The sequence below is a fragment of the Tachypleus tridentatus genome, chromosome 8, assembly GCF_004210375.1.
Source record: "Tachypleus tridentatus isolate NWPU-2018 chromosome 8, ASM421037v1, whole genome shotgun sequence".
NCBI classification, from domain to species: Eukaryota; Metazoa; Arthropoda; class Merostomata; order Xiphosura; family Limulidae; genus Tachypleus; species Tachypleus tridentatus.
Genome location: NC_134832.1, coordinates 25,073,442 through 25,094,179, shown reverse-complemented (window position 1 = coordinate 25,094,179; position 20,738 = coordinate 25,073,442). Strand labels below are relative to the sequence as shown.

General features: G+C 34.7%; 1 protein-coding gene across 5 annotated transcripts in view; it reads right to left on the bottom strand.

The window, feature by feature from the left end:
• LOC143258698 (uncharacterized) overlaps nt 1-19,830 on the bottom strand; it is an 86,915-nt gene extending 67,085 nt beyond the window's left edge. For 4 of the 5 annotated variants that reach the window (XM_076518121.1, XM_076518125.1, XM_076518124.1 and 1 more), the window contains exons 1-3: nt 19,740-19,830; nt 12,263-12,434; nt 2,591-3,365 (exon numbers count right to left, since the gene is read on the bottom strand). In XM_076518121.1, the coding sequence (XP_076374236.1) occupies nt 2,591-3,365; nt 12,263-12,330 (843 nt within the window). In that variant the 5' untranslated portion in view covers nt 12,331-12,434; nt 19,740-19,830. The other variant, XM_076518122.1, reaches the window with a different exon arrangement.
• Nucleotides 19,831-20,738: the final 908 nt, after the last annotated feature.

Below are 20,738 nucleotides of genomic sequence, written 5' to 3'. Positions count from 1 at the left end.
GTTGTAGATCACGTAGAATTCAAGAGCCTTCAGAGGTATAATCAGTGATGTCGAGAAACCCACTTGTTGAGAAATTTATATGCAAAAACGGCTCGTTTGGGTTGAGAAAATATTTTACATAGAAGGTCAAAACGTTGTTCGCTCTTCTATGTAAAATATTTTCTCAACCCAAACGAGCCGTTTTTGCATATAAACTTCAGAGGTATAACCTGTCTCGTCCCTCTCCAAGCGCAGAATCCCCTTTCATATTCATAGAATGGTTTCTTTGTTTTTTGAATTTCGCGCAAAGCTACACGAATGTCATCTGCGCTTATAGAATGGTTAAATACTTTTCCTTACGAAATAACCATAAATGTTGCAACAATTGTTGTGACGTTCCGTGTTAACGAATAATAAACATATAGGTAAATTATTCTCACATATAACAGGAGGTCCCAGGATGTTTTACGTGTAATGTTAAGTAAGAACAAGTGAAAAGCTTTCCGGTGCTTCAGAAATGAGTATGAGAGCTTATAATGCTAAAATTGGGTTTCGATAGCAGAAGTGGGTAGAGTACCAACACTTTATTTTGTACTTAATAATAAACAAGTGGAAAAAAGGCACAATAGTTTGACAAAGACAGTCAAATCTTTAGTTCACCACCAGAATCTCACATTCCCGGAAGATTAGAGAGTCGAAATTAAATTGCAAGCTAAATTAGAATCACTTGAATAAGTAACTTCGAACCTGAGGCATTGGCATTCTCCAGGTATCAATCAAGCTGAAGTAGACAAAAATCTTGGAACATATTTATTTTCTCTGTGTAATTGTCGAGTCGTCCAAAAGAATATATGTACAGTACAAATATGAAGTTTAAACGGTAACACAAGGTTAAATGAAGGAAAGGTACTGAATATTTCGAAACAAATTAAAATCTAAGCCACAACGCACGTGAGATAGTTTTCAGGGTAAATATTTGGATTGTAATGCTAGGTATTGGCTCCACATAAGTAGATCAGATAGAAGGATGTCTCGATAAGCCTTAAATTAAATATTTATTAAGAGTAGTTTCAACTAAATTCGCATACCAGGTACTGATAAGGGAGTTTGGAAAATTGGAATTAAATAAACTGATACATTCTCAAGCAAAAAGAGTTTAGAAATAGGATATTTAAAACTAAGTAAATTAAAATAATTTTAAACATACTTCTGGCAGATTTAAAGATAAACAGTAGATACAAGAATAAGCATAGTTGCTATTATTTTAATCCTAGGAGTATTAGCAACAAAAGACATGAATTTAGGGTTCTAGTTGTCTGTGATATAATAAGAATGACTGAAACTTGATTAGACTTCCAGAAAAGAGATAACAGGTAGTATTTCAAATTATAAGTTATTTAACAGTTATATACTTTTTAAGATGTGTGTGTTTCTTATAGCAAAGCCATATTGGGCTATTTGCTGACTCCACCGAGGGGGCTTCGAATCCCTGATTTTAGCGTTGTAAATCCGTAGACTTACTGCTGTACCAGCGGGGGTACTTTTAAACAAGAGTTGTGCGGCTCTTAAAAGAATAAATAAATTGAGTCTGTTGTAATTAGAGACAAAATATGTTGCCAAGAAGATAAATCTATACGGGTTACAATCATGGATTCCCAAGAGCGTAAAATTTTTAACTGTCACTTCGATATAGTTGTATCTTGAGATCAGGGTTGACACTAATAAAAATATCAATGGAATACTTATAAGATACTATAATTTAAGACACACTGATTAAGTTACAGGATGGATTTTAAACATAGTTTTGCTGTTTTAGATTTTATTTTAATACTAAAGATGATACTGTTGCAGGAACTGAATGGAAATTTAAGGAAGAGTTATATTGCATAATTAGGTTTCATATTTTGCAACATTTTGATATATAAAGAAATGTGTTTTTCTTGTATCAAAGCCACATCAGGCTATCTTCTGTGTCTGCGAAATGGAATCGAACCCCTGATTTTAGTTACGTAATTCCGAAGATTTAGCGTTGTCTCACTGGGATACATAAAAAAAATGATTAGTTCCTAATCTTCCGAAAGCTAATATCGTGGTAAAGAAACATCTTTCATCAGTGAATTGGGATAAGGCAGCCAGTCAATAACACTACTGTTTTGAATTTCGTACAGAGTTACACCAGGGCTATCTGTGCTAGCCGTCCTTAATTTAGTACTGTGAGATTAGATGGAAGGCATACAGTCATTACCACCCACCGTCAACTCTTGGACTACTCTTTTCCCAACAAAGAGTGGGATTGACCGTCACATTATAATGCTCCCACAGCTGAAAGGGCGAGCACGTTTGGTGTGACGGGAATTCGAACCCGCGACCCTCATATTACGAGTCGAGTGCCTTAACCATTTGGCCATGCCGGGCCTTGTGAGTGTTATATGTGCCTCCCGTTTATGCTTCCATAATCGCTTCTGTTACTGTATCTCTCTGGTACAAATTGAGAAAACTAGATTTTACTCAAGTAAAATCTTCGAGCCTCAGATAAAGGCCTCAATAAAAACCTATGAAAATATTTTAATCACGTACAAATAAATATAGTTAAATATGAAATTATAATAACCTTTACAGGATCAGTTTTTTCTCCTTCCATTTTGAGATCCTGTACGCCATCTTGTTCTTCTTCATCACTGTGCGAGTCTGTGAAATCATCTGCAAATTTATCCTTTTGATATATTTCACCAGTTTTTGCAAAACAATATCCATCATTGCACTCTATACTATTTGCATAACTAGGAAAACCATTTAATTCTTTTTCAACTTTTTTGTTGGAACTAAGGAGACTTCCATTCAAGTTTTTCTCGGGGGCGTTATTATTCTCGGTATTATGGTTTAAGGAATTTAAATACGCTTCATTATCGCTTTCAGCTTGGTCTTTCAAATTTTCAATACTGCTCTCATCAAATAAGATGTTACTGGAGAACTGCTGCAAGTGCTGATCTTTTTCTACACAAGTATCTGCTTGATCTTTGACTAATGGCTGCTTATTTTTATTCACTTGGCCTTCAATTCCATGGAAATTTTGTACACTTGTTTCTTTGAACTCCCTTATATAATCTTTTTTAATTTTAGCAAAAACGGATTGCTTGTTTTTAAGTTTCCATTCATCAGAATTGTTGAACTGTTTGCTTTCTTTATCTATCAAATCCAAGTTGTCTGTGTGTCCTGTCAGTAGAATTGAACGTTCTTTCTTTAACACGTTAACCTCATCTGGTCCTTGTAGGTGAACATGGTGGGTTTCACAGACGACTTGTGGAGAACAAGTCGTCTCTTTGTGGTTGTTCAGTGATTCGGGACTGCCATCTTGTCTTATCTTGTTCTTTCTCCCACCATCGTTCCTACATAAAATAGGAATCCTACAGTTAAATATATATGATTTACTCTTGATCATCAACCTACAATTTTTTGTATGCGCCATCCGATTACATAATAATGTAAAATGGATTACAAAATCCATGGTATTAGTAAACCAACATGTACATAAAGTCTTCCCTTTGTAGTTGCATTTCTTTTAACGTTACCGTGAAATACAGATTACAGTGAAAGTATTATGGTTAAAAAAACAAATTCAAGACTATAAGTTTGCTGCTTCCACGTTACTGGCAGAACGACATGTAGACATAAAGAAAATGCTGAACTACTGATCAAGTAACCTAATCCTAGTACCCACTATTCATGCTGAGGGAATGATTGACAATCTTATAAAGTACTCAAAGTTTAAACTGCGTGGAATATTTTGTGGTATTGTATAGATTCAAACTTGGCTCACCTCTTCCATAATTCAGTGCTCTATGACAGTGGCAATACCCTCCTGACAGAGTAAAGCAATGAGAGCATTACAAACCTTTATTCAAAGATCTGGGAACACGACACAAAAATGAGTCAAGTTTTCAGCATACTTCTAATAAAGGACGTCACATCCAGTCTATTAAAAATATGGCACAAGCAATACTTAGCTGCTTTATGGTTGATACGTAATTTTGTGTTCAGAAAGGTTGAGCTGTGGAAGTCCATATAAATAATACGCTTGCTTTTGTCTGTCCAAAACTTTTCTCGCAAATTTATCAATAAAATGCGACAAATATCATACCATTAGAAAAGCTTTTGTCTGAAGAGTCTGAATTGCATATTGGTTTTTAAGTTTCCTTTGTCAATCTTTTCAATACTGTTGTCATTACGTGACGACGAGTTTCAGTTTCAATTTTTTTTATAATTTGGATAATATTTCATGCAAAACATATTAACCCACACATAATTCCTAAAAAAAGGACATTATACTAAATACAATCTCTATAGGATTTCTAAACTTATTTATATCTAAAATACCCATATACCAGATGATTATGTTTTTGTGAACACATATTCAGATGTTTCTGCATATTTAGATTAGTTTCCTTCATTGCGGTTTTACATTACATTACTTTGCAATAACTTAGCTGAGTTTTGTTTTACAGACTGCTATAAACACCTTTTTTCTACTTGTTTCTTTACTGCGGGTTTTATTCTTCATTTTTGTGAGTCTCTTTGTTTCCACCTTTAAAACTTGTGTCGTACACCGAACGTTCTAAACTCTTTCATACTTTTTATACGATTATAAATACCATTTTCTTACTATATTGCTTACTTTATATTTAGTTTTATTATATAAAGTTACGTCTACGTAATTTTCTTTGCTTCACTACGTAAAATACTTTCAAACAGATCAAGATTCATCGATCTAACACATAATACCTGCAAGAAAGCGTAGCTTAAATTGCATGCTTTAAAGTGATAGAATAAGGAAAATTTAAGTGTAAGGCATGAAACTACTGCAAATGTTTTGAAGGTCATGACTAGTATTTGAATAAAGAGCGATAACTGCTATTAATCACTTCACGCTAAGCGATATTTTATAATTATTACTATCATCATAATTTGTTTGAACAACGAAAATCTGTATGAGCATGTGTGAGTAAATTATAGAGAGTGTTGCGTTAAGTAACAGTTCTAAGTTACTGAAATTAAAGAAAGTAAACTGAAGTAAGATATTAAAATACCAGTAGTTATTCCTGCACATGCATGAAAGCATGTGTAGACCTCAGACAATAAGAGAAAACGAAGATGTCATCAAAGACGATGACGTCATAGTTCTACAAAAAGTTTTACCAGAAAGCGCGCTACTAAGCAGTCATAATAGGCAGCCATGACGTCTGTGACGTAATAAGTCTATAAATAGTCACTAGAGAGCACACTGCTAGGCCGCCATGACGGACGATTACATGTTCATTACAGGTTCATAAAATAGAAATATGTTGCTAGGCTGCCATGACTTTATAGTCTACGAAGTGAGGCCAACGTGAAACTTTGAGACTGTCTAATGTTAGTAGACTGGCAAACATACTTCCAAAATTCTTTGTGTACACAAAAGTTGTGAAAGTATCAAATATATTTCTAAACTGTTCATAGCTTCTTTCAGGCAAAATTTTGTAGGACATTTACTGTTTCGCTTACACAAGTACAAAAATACATATTATTTGAATGAGACAGTTATTATAGCCAATGATTTACTTTACCGTCTTGTATTTTACTACAACTTAATATAATAAATGAATGGCTTACTCTTTAACTTTACTATTATTTAAAATAACAACACTTATTGTAAGATTAAAATTCCATAAATCTTTGAAACTGTCTAATGCTAAGGCACTAATAGGAAATCACACACATACAAGCTGGACACTGACTTCAGGAATTACAATGATTGTCACTTTGACAGTGATTCTATAAATGGAGGATGATGGACTCATTGTCTCAATGTATAATTAATAACTAGATTTAATCACCTGCAAAGCTTTCTTCTACAGTACACATATCCATCATGGAAATACTAATGTTATTATGATCCACACTTCAACAAACCTTTAACTAAGAGAGGGGTCTGATAAAATTTAAATTTCAGTTTGGTCACAATCTGATGTGTTTGATATTCAAGGTCCTTATGGGCTTGGTTAAAAAAAAAAAAGGACAGGACGTCAAGTTTAGAAAACCTTTTTCACTTTTAAAGTTAGGTAAAACAGATAACACTTTCGTTTGAATGTAAGGAAAGCTTTTATTAAAATAAAAGTCAGTTATAATACACTATCTATGTCTTTATATTATACTTAATATTGAAAATAAACTTCCCTTACAAAATTTTAAATGCGTATTGATGTATTTCAGTTAAATACACTTTTTTGTATCCAATTAGATTGAATGTTTCTAAAACCTGTGTTTCGGTACCCGCACTGGACAGAGACATATAGCCAGTTGTGTAGCTTTGTACTTAACTATAACCAAATAAACCACAGAACCTCCGAGTTTTGCGTTTATTCTAGACTTATTTTCACTAACATGTTAAATATATTATTTGATGTACAGTTACTATTAAACTTTTACAATTAGTAGTCAGTCATAGCATAGACGTTAGCATGTCAGGATTGTGAATCTAGTGATTCGTAGTTATCCACTAGTTACTGCAAAAATACGCTCCATAATTAGAAGCTTGTTTGTTTTTGAGTTTTCCGCAAAGCTACACGAGGGATATCTGCGCTAGCCATCCCTAATTTAGTAGTGTAAGACTACAGGAAAGGCAGCTAGTCATCATTGCCCTCCGCCAACTTTCGAGCCTCTTTTTTTTATCAACAAATAGTGGGATTGACTGTCACATTATAACGTCCCGACGGCTGAAAGGGCAAGCATGTTTGGTGTGACGGAGATTCGAACCCGCGACCCTCAAATTACACGTTGAGCGCTTTAACCACCTGGATATGCCAGGTCTACTTAGAGGCTCGTAGTTATGCTGTAAGAGTGACGATCAAATCCACATTTTCGATCATACAATGGGATATATAAAGATAGTTTTCCTAATTTTAAAATACTAGAGAAACGGTAAATAGTCAACAGCACCCACCGTAAACCCTTCACCAAATATGGTCTGACCGAGCTACAACATTTGAGCAATACTCTTAAATCACACCAGCAGCATCAGAGTGGGGAACGTGTTCATTAAAAAATCACCAACGGATGTAAAACCACGAATTTTTCATACGTAAATTTTATTCGTTAAAAAGATAACAAACAAATATGAGGCTCTCACCTGAGATATAAAATAACTAAAAAGTTAATCGTTTACGTTATTTTAACGTCAATACAACTCTACATAATCCGAACAGTTAAGGTAATAAAAACAACTTCCTTTGTAGAAATTCTCACAGTCAAGAGCTTTTTGCATACTCAAAACGTACAGTAGTACTTCATTGTATCTTTATGTATTATCTTTGCAACTGCATTAGCGTGTACAGAATGGATGTTATTGTTCTTGTTTTCGTTTCTCCTGTATGTTAATGTCATCTTGAGAGAACGGGCTATAAATTAGTGCAAAGAAACGGAGCTCACTTCTGCTAAGCCCTCTTCCAAGATTGTGAGTGGACATAACCGTTTAGCTGATACTGTTTTTACTTCCGTATGAGTTCTTTTTTTTTTTTTTGTTAAGACATAACTAACATTCTTCTCTCCTCATATTAAATTACATCGGGTCATCCCATAAGTAATGTCCGAAAATTTAATAAAGAAAGTACATCACCATTTCTCTCTTTAATGACTATAATATGTAGTTGGACGTGTATAAAAATTTTTGGACAAATGAAAGAAACTAATCCAATTTCACATTTTCAGATCATTAATCAAATAAACCCTTATGAAGATGAATGTGTTTGAGGAGCACATTAGGCATATAATGCTTTATGAGCTTGAAAAAGGGAATAGTGCAGCAGAAATTATATGATGACTTGGTACTGGTTGCACTTGATGAAGATTGTGCTGTAACGGTTGAAGAACTAGTACAAAAGCTTAATTCAATCCATTCAACAGTCCACCGTCATCTGCAACAGCTTGGAAAGATGTCGAAACTTGGAAAATGGGTCCCCATGATTTGACAAAAGCCAACCTCAAAGCGAGAGTGGACATTTGTACTTCTCTGCACTATCGTGAACGTAACTCACCTGCTTCGGACAAGTTAGTGACTGGAGATGAAAAATGGATATTTTATTAAAAAAATTAAGCGCCACAGACAATGGCTCAGTGCAGGTAAACTGGCTAAAGCACAGCCCAAAATGGACTTCCATCCTATAAAAGTCTTGCTAAGCGTTTGGTGGGATAGAGTTAGTGTGATCCACTCAATGTAACAATTACGTCATACTTCTATTGTCAACAGTTAGAGTGCTTGAATGTTGCACTGAAAGAAAAGAGGCCTGCTTTGATCAATTGTAAAAGTGTTGTGTTACATCAGGATAATGCACGGCTCCATACTGCAAAGATTGAAGAGCTAGACTGGGAAAACTTCCACATCCTCCTTATTCTCCATACCTTACCCCATCTGATTATCATCTATTTCAAAGTTTGCAGAACAATCTTGATGGAAAAGAGCTTGAAACACATGAAGATGTCAAACCTACTCTCTATATATATTTTTCCTTCAAACCCCAAGAATTTTATAGAAATGGCTTTCAGAAGCTCGTGAATCGTTCGTAGGAAGTAATAATGGAACATACATTATTGATTAAATAAAATTAAAAGCGTTTGAAATCCTTTCTCTTTTTCTAAACCTAAGATCGGACATTACTTAAGGGATGACCTGATACATGTATATTTGCTAAAAAAAACAAATGTGAAGCCCAATTCATCATTCGATTCGTAACTTGACGCTTAGTTACATCAGTTTCGAGAAATTTTGCCCCTCATCAGTAACTCTAGACAAGGGAAATGATGTTTTAATTAATACAAGTTCATGATGTTTGGAAAACCCGAAAACACTAAGACACGGAACTTTATAACTCGAGCGCTTTCGAAACATGTACTTTTCGAAAGCCCTCGGGTCATAAAATCTTGTATTTTCGAGTGTAATTAATATTAGAACTTTTTATCCTGGGTCGAATTTGACAAGGCATGGCAGCATGTCTTAAAACGCACTAACGGTGATCACTATACACTCTTTTTTTTATTATTGGTAATGGGTAACCGAATTTGCTGAGCGTAGTGGAGAAAATCGAAGGTGAAGAGATTACACTCACATTTGGTGTTTACGGAGTTATAAAGTGATTAATATCGTCAGAAACAGTTCTGTATTATCAGCTTATCGAGTTTCTACCGAGTATTCAAGCGAGAAACTGTCATTTGTGGCCAAAAAGTAAGAGAGCTTGGAAAAAATGTTCTCGAAGCGGTGTTTTCTCTTTGCAAACACGCAGGGTGCAGATATAACATTATGAATACGTCACACTTCAATATAATTATTTTCACGAATTACAGAATTACAAAGCGATGAGTAGCGTCACTGCTAGTAATTAACACGTTGCCCATCAATAGCTAAGTAAATGTCCTTTGTTTTTGGACAAGAAAAAGAAAAACAATTCAACAGAGATTACTATACAAGTCTGTAAATCGCTAATAACCACCATGCACTGTCATCCCTACCAACTGACACCTCAAGTGAGCACTGGTGCCACGCGGCTAGTATTAATACTGTATTAAGAGCTCATTACATTATATAGTAGTAACATAAAACTATGCGGAAAAAATACTGAGCCTGGAACGCTAAAACTATAAGATGGAAGATTGTTTTTTAGAAATACAACACAACAAACCTAGACCAATCAGTGAAGTATTGCTGTGTAACGTTATCTGCACTACGTGTAATCAGACATGATAAATAAAGAAAGGCTAATGTTAGAGATGGAAAAATTCCTCAAATTTACGAATACCACCTGTCAGGACTACCAGGATAATTTAAAGAAAGAAAACACAATGGCCAAATAAAACATTTCAGGAGAAAACAATCTCATTTTATCAGATTTTAAGTGTAACAAAAAACAGACTTAATTATAAAGCCTACTGTTTTTTCAAAGGGCACTGTATAAAGCTAAACCTAATAAGGAAAAATACCAAAAAATAAATAGACTTGTGAAGAAAAAATGCAATGTTGCCAATGAAGAATGGATTAACACCCAGTGTACAGAAATTGAAATAACAAGGTAAAAGACAGCAAATATATGCATAAGAAAATTAGTGAAGTGACAGGAAAGACTCCATCAGCAAAAACAGGATGCTTAAAATCTAAGAATGGAGAAATCTTGATGGATAAAAAAGATATACTTAACAGATGGTCAGAATATATTGGGGAACTATATAACGACAACAGAAGCCAAACCCCACACATAGAAATAAACACAGAAGGCCTGATCAATTATGCCTGATGAAGTGGAACATGCAATGAGAAAGATACATAAAGGCAAAGCAGCTGGTCCAGACGACATACCCATTGAACTTTTATTAGCCCTGAAAGAAGTGGGAATCCAAGAAGTGACAAAACTACTGAACACTATTTATGACACGGGTGAAATACCGGGAGACTTTAAAAAATCAGTCTTTATTGCATTACCGAAAAAGCCCGGAACAACTGACTGTGAACAGCACAGGATAATTAGTCTAATGAGTCATCTTACCAAGGTTCTTTTAAGAGTGCTCATGTCTAGAATGAGGAATAAGATAAGACCAGAGGTTTCTGATACTCAGTTTGGATTTACAGCCGATAAAGGCACTAGAAATGCAATTTTCGCTCTAAATATGCTCATGGAAAGATCACTGGAAGTACAAAAGGATTTATATCTATGCTTTGTCGATTATTCTAAAGCCTTTGACAAAGTGAGACATGGTGACCTATTCGACATGTTGTCAGACCTGAACATCGATGCTAAAGATCTAAGAATCCTTAGAAACCTTTACTGGCAGCAAATGGCAGCTATCAAAATTGAAAATGAATTGAGTGAATATAGACCAATTGAAAGAGGGGTGAGGCAGGGATGTGTATTTTCACCAGATCTTTTTATCTTATACAGCGAAATAATCCTACGAAACATCAATGAACATCGGGGAGTCAAAGTAGGCGGATGCAATATCAACAACTTGCGCTACGCTGATGATACAGTCCTCATTGCGGACTCCGAACGAAATCTACAGACTCTGCTCACAACAACAGTAGACGAGAGTGAAGAAAAAGGCTTGCAGTTAAACGCAAAAAAAAACAGAGTGCATGGTTATCTCAAAACAATCAATTACACCCACATGTAGCATAACCGGCAAGGACGTGAGAATAAAACAAGTCGAAAGCTTCAAATATCTTGAATATACTATAACATCAAATGCAAGGAGTGACACAGAAATAAAGAAAAGAATTGCAATGTCCAAGGATACTTTCTATAAAAATGAAGTCCATATTCACAAACAGGAACATAACAAATGTCACTAAAATTAACACCTTGAAATCATATGTATGGTCTGTTCTCATATATGGCTGTGAGAGCTGGACACTGAACAAAGATACAGAGAAGAGATTAGAAGCTGCTGAAATGTGGTTCCTTAGAAGGATGCTAAAAATATCATGGACTGAAAGAAAAACAAATGTGGAAGTCATGGAACTGGCAGGATACAAAAGGTCCCTCATGAAAACTATAAGAAAGAGACAAATGGAATTTCTAGGACACATCTGTAGGAAGAATGGGATAGAGAAACAGATGCTATGTGGAAAAATAGAAGGGAGGAAAAGCAGAGGGTGTCAAAGAACTAAATATATCGACAGCCTCAATAACTATGTCACCAAGAACTCAATGATCAACATCGAGTTGATAAGAAGGATTGACAACAGACAAGTCTGGCATGCCATGGTCGTCGATGTCTGCCGCAGATTTGACACATGAAGAAGAAGAAGAAGAATGTAAATATACACTTACTATAACATAATGTAATATATAATAATATAAATATATTATAATGGGTTAGAATAAAACATTTCGGCTATGCAGTCATGTTCTGAAGCTGTTCTGCACTTTGAAGAGTACTACACAGGTGAGCTGGCGCATGTCTAAGAAAAGAGACTGACACATAACAGAAACAGAACTTACAGAAACATAATTAAATCTTATCTATTGACATCCTTTAAAACTAAATCTCGTATGTATTTATATATTTTCCTACTTTTTAGTTTATGAAGCCTGCGTTTTTATTAACACTTTTTCCACTTCCTCCTCATTCATTATGCTACTGACAGTACTTGTTCCATTTAATTAATTCATGTGTTATAAATACCTAAACATGAATTTCTCTCTAGCTGACCTCACCAGTTGATTTTCATTTGACTAGCCTAATTCGACGCATGATTCACACTTACACGTAATCTCTGCAGCGGTTCATTATTGCTGCTTGTTTCTCTGATGGCTTCATACACATCAGGATCATTCATTTCCTGTAGAACGTTGCGGAGCACACATGTTGCTTTAATCACTCGATCTTCCGTCTTTTGTATTAAGCTGTTTGTGTCTGTGATAAACCCCATGGACTGGCTGCAAGAATACTAAATATATGTTAATAAAAGTTTTAAAACCTATACCAACCGTCTTGATATACCTTTTTACTTCAAGTGGGTTTCTCGTTATCATGAATTCTGAGGATCTTGTTGCATAAGCTGGATGGGAAAACGTATTGCTTTCACTTACAAACGTAGGCGTTTCTGGTTTACAAAAATACATTTTGCCGAGGTCCTACGAAATCTTTGGGGGAATTTTATCGTTATATCCACAATTCATTCATTTTTAGGAAAACAGTGATTTTTAAAAATAAGATTCTTGATAAAACTCTTTCTAAACTCGAAAATGATTTAGGAATGTCGAAACGTTGTTCTCTCCTTATCAATAAAAGTATTAATACCCATACCAGTCGTTCTGAGATACAAAAATAAGATTGTTCTGTAAGAAAATCTAAGCTTAAATTCTATAAAACCCATTCAGGTCCCTAGATCCAAAAATAACCTTTGCAGAACGATTGCAAACATAGTTTTCTTAAGAAACACGCTTCCATCTGTTGATGAAAATAAAGAAACAGTGTAACGCCTTCATAATTTATAAAAATAAATACGTTGACACAGTTTCACTGAATCTATGAAACAATTCTTTCTTTCAGTGACATTTAATATGTTTCTGTCGCTATTTTTTCTCATAAGGGGCCAACTAATATTTCATGCTATTATTTCCTTATTACGACTTTATGTACAATGACAACTCAATATAAAGAAGTAAACTAAAATTGAAGTAACATAAGTAATAGTTTCTAATTAAACCTGTAATAGTCTAATAAACAAAGTGATTAACGAAAGTGTAATCTGTGGTCCTTGCAGTGGTTTGTTTGATCAACGTAAGTTCTTATAAGAGAATCCTGTTTTCATAGAAATGTATTATTATGAAAATACTAATTTTCTCGATTTAGGCGAAACTGGGTCTTAATTACATGTATTGAATGTGATATGATAGCATGATAGTTAATAAACTAGGTTCTGTGATACGCAACGGGAAAGCTATGTCGGTCAGAAAAATATGAGGCCTGAAGCCATGATTGTCCGTATAACTAAGTAATCAAGATCAGCTTATAAAACAAATACATGTCCAGAATAAACCATGTTCACCTTAATATAATTCCAATACAAAGATCACTAATACCTACTTTTAATGTTCATATTAAAAGTCAAAAGAGAACAATATATTTTATGCGCAAGCGTATTTTATTTTGTATTAAAAGTAAGCTTTTATTATAATGTGGCATTATAGTAGAAAATGCAAAGCATATATAAGGAGTTGAATTAAAACGGTGATCTCCTTTACCCATTCTCTGAAGTCCTTTACTTGCATCTTAACATGTCCCCAATTATCTGTTTTTGTAAACAGACTCCTAATTATCACTCACAGGTTTAACCTTTTGAGTTATCAGGCATTTAAACCTAAAACTACCACCATTTACATTACTTGAATTATCAGCTTCAATTGTACAGTTAGATATACATACTTGTTATGTAATTCAACTTTCATAGACTTTTCTTGCAAGAAATGAGTTGATTTGTAACTAATACATTTCAAATCTGCCCTACCCTAGAAGAATGTCGTCGGTGTTTGGGTAAGAAAATTCATACCCTGGGGGGTCAGGTTCTCTGTGACCTCTTCCTCCTCCCCGTACTTATGTTCTTGACGGATTGGTATTTATAACTGTAGAACTGAATATTATTTTGATCCTTTTCAGGGCAATGTCCATGTGTTGTGGCTCATATATAGTGATTATTTTATTCTATCAGGAGAATGTCAAGTTTGTTGGTAGCATTTTTTTAATACATATATATACATATGTATATATATTTTTATTATGTTTTATTATTATTATTTAAAATTTATATATATTTTTTTCTTTTTTATTTATTTTTATATTTAAAATATAAGTTAACTGGGGAGAGATATTTAGGACTAGCTTCATCATGTATGAGGTACCTGTCTAGTTCGCATAGTAATTCGTTTATCATCCAATTCTTATTAAAGTACATTATTGTAATATGTAGGAGCCTATCTGGTATGGTTGGTATGTTCGAGTATTTGTGAATGAACTGAGATGATATAGTTCTTGGAACTCTGTGTGTAGTTGTGAGGAGTGTATTTTGGATTGTTTGTTGTTTAGTTTTAATTATTTTATTGCTTACAGTTATCCATGCTGGAGCTGCATAATTTATTACAGGTCTAATATATGTTTTATAGATTTTTAGTATGTTATCTGTAGATGCTCCACTGTTTTTACAAGTTAGACTCCTAGCATAGTTAGTTCTTCGCCAGACTTTATTTTTAATTTCGTTCACATGATTGATCCAAGTTAGTTTTGAATCATGGGTCAGACCTAAAAATTTTGCCGATGGGGCAATCTGGAGTAGTGTGCCATTCATATATAATTCTGGCTGTTGTTTTTTGTGTTTTGTCAATTTCGTAAAGACTACGAGTTGTGTTTTTGCTGTGTTTATTTTTATTCTATATTTTTGACAGTATTCACTTATTCTATTTGGTTGCGGTTGTATGTTAGTGGCTGCTATCGTGGGTGTTGCGGCACTTTTCCAGACTGCCACATCATCTGCGAACTGTGACGAGAATCCCTGATTCGGATCCCTCAGTGGCATATTGTTTGCATACATGATGAAGAATATAGGGCTAACCACCCCTCCCTGATGCCCTACCCTTCACTGTGTCGGTATTTGGGTATTGATGTTGTTAAATACCCAGGAGGGTCATTTACATTTGACCTCTTCCTCCAACCCTACCCTAATCACCTGCACTTGTAGAAACTAAATATGTCGGGAAGAGCATTGCGCACTCTATATATTCCTCTTAGAAACAAAACTGAAGTAGAGAAGACAAAAGGTGTTCACGCAATATTACGTTTAGCAATTTTTATTAAAAAATGCAATTTATTTTTACTCTTTCAGTTATTGATAACAACAAATGTCTTGACTGTTGTGTGTAATGATACAACAAAATGATATAACTTGAGTATCTCACTAGATATATATGCTTATAGGAGATCACGTGCTTAAACAAACTAATTTTATTACAACCTCCAAATGGACATACCCAAGTTATCTCTTGATTCCCTCCGTTTGGAGTATGATGAAATAAAAATTATGTACATTCTCGATTCATTTTAGATTATAATATTTTCTATTTACTCAAAAATGTGTAATTACTGACTTGAAAATAAACAACTATAAAAGAGAACACGTGCTTATGGCGACATGTTATTTAAAATATTTTCATATGCGAAAAAGTAATGGGAAAATCAACTATTACAAATTTTCAAAACATAAATGTATACAAATTACTCACAATAAAGGCTTGAGTTGTGCTTACAATTTTTGTGTTTATGTAATTACTTTGCAATTAAATTTTACTGCGAGCAACATGCTGCGTTTAACACCCCACCATTGTTTATTTCCTTGATTTGCTGGAAAACATAAACTCAATATATTATACATGTTTGGAAAGTTCTGTCAATCTTCTATTATTTAAACATGATCACATGTTTGTGTAATGTACGTATTCAGAGAAATCTGCCCAGAACACTGGCAACATGAAACTGGAAACATAAGAAAGCCTGGCCCATCAGCTGCTTTACGTTGTATAGTTAGAAATGGAGAGATCATATAAGGGTTTTATTTGTTGTTTCATTTTTCGCAGAGTTACCTGCGCTAACCATCCCTATAATGTCGAAGAGACAGATTAGACTTACTGAGGTAAGGCAACTAGTAAACACCATTCAATATCAACCTTTGGACTGCTAGTTACCAACGGATAAAAGGGTTGTCCGTCATACTGTAATACATACGCGCCTGAAAAGAAGAGTATATTGGGCTATGGGTTAAATGCACATATTTGCAAGTCAAGTACGTTAACATTCAGACCATTCCAGGCCCATCTTAAGATTGAAAATCTGACTAAGTTTAACAGCTTATCTTATTACTGATTAAAATCGATAATGTAATCAAGCATTTTTCTCTTCTTTTTTTTTTACTTGTGGTGACCTTTTCGTGTGGGTGGCTCAGGGTTTATTGAAACTTTATAACGCTAAAAAATAGAAGTTCGTTTTCATCCTAAATAAAACAACACTTTTTTGCATGTTTTGGCGTAGTCATGAACCTGAGAATTCACCTCACTTAATCGGCACTCTAATCGACAGTGTGTATGTGTGTGTATTTTTTCATGTCACTATTTTACAAACTGTGTTGTTTTGAATTAAGCACAAAGCTACACACTTGGCTATCTGTGCTCTGCCTACACGGGTATCGAAACCCGGATTTTAGCGTTGTAAGTCCGCAGACATGCCGCTGAGCCACTGGGGGGCTTTAAAAACTAACTCGTAAGTTTTTCACAATTTATATGAAATACAAATTATTCGGATTAATTACTAAATGTTAATATAAATTTGAATAATTTATACTAGTCTTTAATCAAATGTTACATTTCAAAGTAATATCGTATTAAAGACATGGCATTATACACGCGTTTCAATTTGTATCTGTTTAACTCCGTGCTAATTCGACGAAACAACAAATGTTAACAATATATTAAGCGAAACGTCGTTACTACAGTGTAGTTGGGGTTCCATCAAGGAATATTTAATTTACTTCTCAGACAATAATACTTTCCTTGGAAATTTTATATGATTCTTGGGATCTTATTTTGCCTTTTTCTTTTAATGTTATGTGTTTGAAACTAACAGTGCTGAGTAAAAATAACTATCATTACATCTTAGTTTTCAGTACCAATCACAAGTTTCACAGTCTCGTAGACTAATATTAAACTAGAAGCAAATACAAAACTGCCAAAATTCTACTAACTACAAAGAACAGAAAAATATGAACATCCCATTGAATACAGTGAAACTATATATATATATATATGTATGACGTAAAAGTTCATCAGGATCTGTTAATTTATTGTCAATAATTTCTTTACATATACAAATCGTTACAGAGATAGTTAGTGTAGTTCACTGACTAAAATATGTTGTGAAGACGCAATACAATTTAGAAGGCATCATTTATACTATGTAACACACATTTTGTTCCTGGATAGTATGTGTTATTTCTTAATTGTTGTAAAATTACAGAAAATGGCTATTACTCCCTTCAAACTTTGCCTTTGTGACATGGATAATGAAATTTAAATATTAACCTATTTTCATTGTAAAAACGAGCAAATTTGCACATTTTCATTTACATAAGTTCTGAATAAAACACTATTTTAATCAAGAATTGCATGTATTTATACAAAAATGTTTAGAAGTAAGTAGTTTTTCGAGATTTGCGACTGTAATGTAAATCACATTCACGTATCAGCCCCGAAATATAGTCTCTCATCATGTTTTCGTTAAACTCTCCTTGGTAGCAGCGTTCAAAGTCCATTGTATCTTGGTGGAAGTGTTCGCCTTGCTCCTCTGAGTATGCTCCCATGTTCTCCTTGGATTTATCAAAATGAGCGTCAAGGATATGGACATTCAAGGACATCCTGCAGCCCATTTTGTCGTAGTTCTTCACCAGAGCCTCAACCAGTTCCACATAATTTTCGGCCTTGAAACCCCGAACCACTGCGACAAAGCAGCCACAAGCTTTTTTTCCTTCCTACTGAGCTTCCTGTAGAATCCTGTGCACTCCAGGATCTTCTTTACTTGTGGTCCAATTAAGACACCAGCTTTGACCTTTGCCTCAGACAGCTTAGGCAAGAAGTCTCGAAGGCACTTGAAGGCTGCAGACTCCTTACCAAGAGCTGTGGCAAATTGTTTCATAAGACCCAATTTTATGTGCAATGGTGGCAACAACACCTTCTGGAGGTCCACTAGTGGCTCACACTTGACATTGCGCATCCCCACAGAAAATTCGGTCCGGAGTGATAAATTGACCACATACATAGCAGAATGCGTCTGGAGAATACTTGCAGCTTTCTGATGACATCTCTGATAAAACCAGATAGGTCTATGTGTTCACTTAGGCAGCTAGAACTAAATTGAAGCGGTGAGCTCCTGTTTATATATTACTATGTAAAGTTCTAGAAAATTCTAAAAGGTTCTTGAAAATTGTCGTAAGTTCTACAACATTCTTGTAAGTTAGGGAGAACATTCTCTATCACCTACTCAGCATTGTATCTACCTGGAATGTTCTGGAAAATGGGTAAATTTGAAAACTTCATTACCCTGGTCACAAAAGCAAAGTTTGAAGAGAAAAAATAGGTCTTTTCCAATTACTTTAGGCAAAACAATTGGGAAATAACGCTTTCTGCCCAGGAACAAGAGAAAGTAAATATTTTGTTACATAGTGTTATCTTTCGAGTTATATAGTTTAATGCCAGTAAACGACCACGTTGAGCTTAAAGACACAGACAAAATTCTTTTTTCGTCTTAACTAACATTTCAAACATAGTGCAAAAAGCAATGCTTTTTTTAACTAGTTGTTTCTACATTCAAAGAATGCACACGTCTTCTACACATGATGCATATCCTTTCTTATACAAACTTAGTTTTTATTATAAAAACACGATTTGTAGTAAAATAAGTTATATGGCACCGCTATTCAACGGACTAATTATTGACTTAACTAAATGATGGCCATATCGTTATCAGTATATGGTTAGGTAGTCTTACCGTTTAGGTTTCAAGTGTCTACGAAAGACACCCAACATCAAGGGTATTCCTATAAGTAGAAATAAAGACGCCGACAAAATCCAAGATGTCTGAATGTAGCCTGCAGTACTGACTAATACAGTTTGGCTAAACAGGTAACGAGGATGTCACTCTCCAGACGAGATAACATTTTTTAACCTTTACGTTCCTGTTGAACCCATATGGTGAGACGCGGATAAGTAGAGACCGAACTAGGCTTATTCGAATAATTCTTCGTCACAGCCAAATGCTAGTTGTACCTTTTCCCACTATACATAATATAGGAGAATCGTGTGGAAACATTTACTGTAAATTATACACTGTTGCTGCTTATAACGTGATTTAAACGATTCTGTACTTGCAGTCATGACCTTTTAAGTTTGTGCTAGAAGCACCCAGATGGGAAAGCAAACACAGTTTAACGTTAAATAAAGCTGAAAGATAAATAACCTTGAAGTGACTGAGGTGGTCTTATACTTAGAAACCTCTAGAACTTTACCAGTTAACATAACAACTCACTTTTGTTCTATCTAATCAATATCTTTATAATGTAAATATTGTTTTATTTCGCAGCCTATTGTACAGAAAAAAAAAATGGCAAATTTCTCAAATGTGAAAATAAAACATAAGTAGTTCACCTGATAGACTTGCCTCACCGCAGGTCTAATAAAAACAAATCTTCTTCGAAATCCAGTAGAGTAACGCTGGTGACGTTGCAGCTGCGGGCACAATCAATACGAGCGTGCGCGCGAGAAACGAGCAACAACGTAAAGACCTGAGCAATCGATTCAACAGCAGTGAATGTGGTAATAACCAGCACTTTATCACAGGAAACCACCAGCACAATTCATAGAAGAGATCATAAGGTGCAACATTTTTAACTGTGAAATTAAACCTATTTTATATTCAACTTTAAAATTAATTTGTTTAATTTCAATTTTCGTGAAAACATCAGCTTTCCATATATATTTTTATTTAGTGTTGGAAAATGTGTCAATACCAAAAAATACCATCAACAAAGATTTCAGTTCCGTTTTTTGCTTAACTCTAGGTTTCGTTAAATTCCTGTTTTTTTATTAAACACATTTATCTTAACTTTACGTACAAACTGTTTGTGGATCATAACCATGTTGATTTCCTGGTTTCTTATAAATATAAGTCACACACACAAATAAAAGAAAAATACTATTAATATAATTATATTTATATTAATCCTACTAATTATTATTGGTGAGATCACCTACGCATGCCCCCCGCTAGTACAGCGGTATGTCTCCGGATTTACAACGCTAAAATCAGGGGTTCGATTTCCCTCGCTGGGCTGAGCAGATAGTCCTTTGTGGCTTTGCTATACGAAAACACACACACACTTATTTTTCAGGCCTGGCATGGCCAAGCGCGTAAGGCGTGCGACTCGTAATCCGAAGGTCGCGGGTTCGCGCCCGCGTCGCGCTAAACATGCTCGTCCTTTCAGCCGTGGGGGCGTCATAATGTTACGCTCAATCCCACTATTCGTTGGTAAAAGAGTAGTCCAAGAGTTGGCGATGGATGGTGATGATTAGCTGCCTTCCCTCTAGTCTTACACTACTAAATTAAAGACGGCTAGCACAGATAGCCCTCGAGTACTTTTGTGCGAA